Source organism: Lycium ferocissimum, chromosome 12, assembly GCF_029784015.1.
Source record: "Lycium ferocissimum isolate CSIRO_LF1 chromosome 12, AGI_CSIRO_Lferr_CH_V1, whole genome shotgun sequence".
Lineage (NCBI taxonomy): Eukaryota > Viridiplantae > Streptophyta > Magnoliopsida > Solanales > Solanaceae > Lycium > Lycium ferocissimum.
In genome coordinates, this window is record NC_081353.1 from 47,848,312 (window position 1) to 47,851,748 (window position 3,437).

At 30.8% G+C, this 3,437-nt stretch overlaps 1 protein-coding gene across 1 annotated transcript; it reads left to right on the forward strand.

Annotated features, from left to right (window-relative positions):
* The first annotated feature begins 1,889 nt into the window (after positions 1-1,889).
* Positions 1,890-2,531, forward strand: LOC132040506 (uncharacterized). Its single transcript, XM_059431160.1, has one exon. It carries the CDS (start codon positions 1,943-1,945, stop codon positions 2,498-2,500), a length of 558 nt encoding a protein of 185 aa, XP_059287143.1. The 5' UTR covers positions 1,890-1,942; the 3' UTR covers positions 2,501-2,531.
* Positions 2,532-3,437: the final 906 nt, after the last annotated feature.

A 3,437-nucleotide genomic window follows, 5' to 3' on the forward strand; every position in this document is an offset into this window, starting at 1 on the left:
CGGATTAATTGGGCTCAAATGCGATATCGAGCACCAATCGTAAAATCAAAGAACGTGAAAAATGAGGTGGGAGGTTCGATAGCTTTTTGAAAAGTAGACTTTAAAAAAACAAAAAACAAAAAAATTGACATAAATAAATAAGATTAGGACTTAAAAGTAATTAATTAAAAGTTTTAAAAAAAATTGAAAATTATTGAAGGACATAAAAGTCCCCTGCTCGATACTAAAAGTAGACTTTAAAAACAAAAAACAAAAAATTGACTTAAATAAATAAAATTGTGACATAAAAGTAATTAATGAAAAAGTTTTTAAAAATTTGGGAAATTAATGGGGACTACAAAAGTCCTCACATTCCCTCTTATATATAATATAGTAATATTGGTATCTTGTCATATACAAACTTCGTTTTCAAGAATTTAGAGTAAAAATTTGCATGATAAGTTATTAGACTTATATATATATATATATATATATATATTGGTATCTTGTCATATACAAACTTCGTTTTCAAGAATTTAGAGTAAAAATTGCATGATAAGTTATTAGACTTAAGGGCCTGTTTGGCCGTGAAAATTATTCACTTTTTTTGGGGAAATTTTATCACTTTATTTGAAAATTAGCGTTTGGTCATGAAAATGCCAAGTTATATTTAGAATATGAAAAACACTAAAAATATTATTTTCACATTTTTTTCACTTTCAATACATTCAAAAAACCATATTTTTTTTTTTTTGCCAAAACTATAACCAAACACAGCTCCAACTTCAAAAATTCCAACAAAAAAAAAAGTGAAAAACATTTGGTTTCTATATATGGCCAAACGCCTACTTAGAAAAAAGAAAAATAAATGTTTACCAAAATAACTCATTAATTTTATAATGCGGTTGTTTTTAGTTTCATGAAGGAACCTTTTTTTTTTTTTTTTGCATTTTAAGTTTTATTATTTGAGACTTATCAAATTTTTTAAATTTATATACAATTATTAAATTTTTCACTTTTGCAAAAAACAATAGTAATCCAACTCTGAATTAATACTTCTTGGAATTTGTCTAAAATTATAAAAATGCTAAACTTTTCCTAATTTTGTGCTTGATAAACTCTTTATTTTGCGAACAATCATTAATTTTACTAAATTGAAAAAATATACTTAAGAATTTTTCATAAGCTTATTAAAATATTTTCCATCATATTAATTTTTTTTTTTTTAATGAATATTTTGATATCAGAACCATTGAAAATGTAGCTAAAATACCACGAAACAACTCAATATCTTAAGCAGTTCTCAAAAATTGTCGTGAAACAACTCAACATCTGAAACGGACATTGCTCAATAACCGCCACAAAATACCTAAAAACAAAAATTATTTTACTATTAGAAATTATTACAATCACTGAAGAAATTAAGTGTACGTTTTAACGATAGTTATTCTGAATTAGCTCGCAAAAAGTGCTGCCAATTGCTCATTTTGTTGTGGTGTATGATAATTATTCGATTGTATTTCTTAGCACTGACATTGTAAAATTTACCTTATTAGATCATTTAGTAGGTACAATATTATTGCAGATTAAATGGTAATTAAATAACTTGTTATAACAAATTAAACACTTAAATTCATTGTCTATAACTTCAATCCAAATGCTACTAGGGCAGGAGAATAACCAGTTTTTGTGTTTTCTCCTTTGGCTACTGCGTAAAACTCGTGATACTAAAATCAGGAGAATATATAACAACCAACTTAATTAGCTATATATGCTTTCTCCTTATCTCTAGTCCTTACATTATGGAGAAGCATACAAAAAAAACTACACATCTTACCACGGAATTTCTCCTAATAACAAGGTCAATTCGTTACTCAAAATCATGTATAAATAACTCCCAACCAAACTCAGGCAATAAAAATAAAAATAATAAAAGCCAAAGAAGCCTTTTCAACTTTTCAAAATGGCTTCTTTGCAAAAACTCACGATTCTCGTCACCCTTATTTCATCAGTCCTCTGTTTCTTCTCCTCACAGAGCATCAACGCTAACACAGATTTCTTAACACAAGCTTGCAAATCGACCACCGAAGAGCAGCTATGTACAGACATCCTTAAAAACGACAAACAAATCACAGCAGCAGCAACAAAAGAATTAGACCTTGGATTGGCAATCATGAAAAAAATTATACCCCTAACAAAGACAACACATGACTACACTTTGAAAAAAAAAGCGGAAAATCCTGCGTATGCCTCTTGTGAACAGGAATGGCTCGATATGGTGTCTGGTTTCGAGAGGATTCTAGAGCATACGACGAAGAACAAAGGGTTTATAGAAGACACAGATGACTATGACTTTCACAATGTAGGTGAAGCTGCCGGAAGATGTAAAACGAGCTTAGAGCAGAACAAGATTGTAGATCCCGAGATCAATAAAGCAGGGAATACTGTAATGACATTAATAGCTGCTGGAACCCAACCATTGTCACATTTAAAGCTTATAAGCGAGGGTAAAATTAAATAAAATTATTCTCATGATGAGGATGTGTGATCCACTTCATTCATTCAAAAAAAAAAAAAAAAAAGATCTATTTGTTTCCATTGTCATTCGTTGCTCCTAATTTTTTTTTTTGTTTCATCTGCATGGTCGTCTCCCATCGTTTCGTATTGTATTGTTTTGTACTATGATGTATTGTACCCCCCATTGTTTTGTTGATAGATTGTATTGTTTATTGTAAATTAACGAGTGACAATTTTTGATGTTTTGTTTAACTATTGTATTTTGTTCTATATATAACATATAAGTTACTAAAAATGTTCTTATTAAATTTATCAATAATTTAGCACAAATTATGCTCTATAGATATGTTAAGCTATTAATTTGATACAACTCGGAGTGAATTTTATTGAATACAAGTTTGAATCGGGCAAAATCCATGCCCGGGTTATTCTCCGCGATTGGGAGCCCGAAAAGGCCGGGAGAGCCTCCACAACTGGCGTCCACTCCCACCAACTCAGGTCACATCAGCAGGTCTCGATCAGAGCGCTGAGATAGGGAAGCATGTGGGGGTGGAGTAGGGTCACATCAATCGAACGTTAGGGTTGAAAAGTCTTGTTTCGATTTCTCTATAGATAGCTTATCATGTAAGCTAAAGACACTTTCACTTCCACTCAGGCAACCTATCTCTCATTTCTATTCATAAGCAATATACCTCCGGGCATATCAACTGATCTTAAAATATCTGTTTGTCTTGCATTATTTTCTTGTTTATTAAGCTCGGTTCTTTCAATATAGCTTTGATAATATGAAACATTGACCTCGAAAACGAGAGTTTCCGAGATTGGATACGACCTACTTGTCTTTAAACTCATAAATTACAATATCTAATTGATTATCCGTTTTCACCAGAAAATAGTTTGGCGCCGTCTGTGGGGATAGACAACTATGGAGTTGTCCTGAT

What these genes read in the sequence shown, in the direction of transcription:
- LOC132040506 (XM_059431160.1), top strand. Translation starts at nt 1,943, where the DNA reads ATGGCTTCTTTGCAAAAACTCACGATTCTCGTCACCCTTATTTCATCA.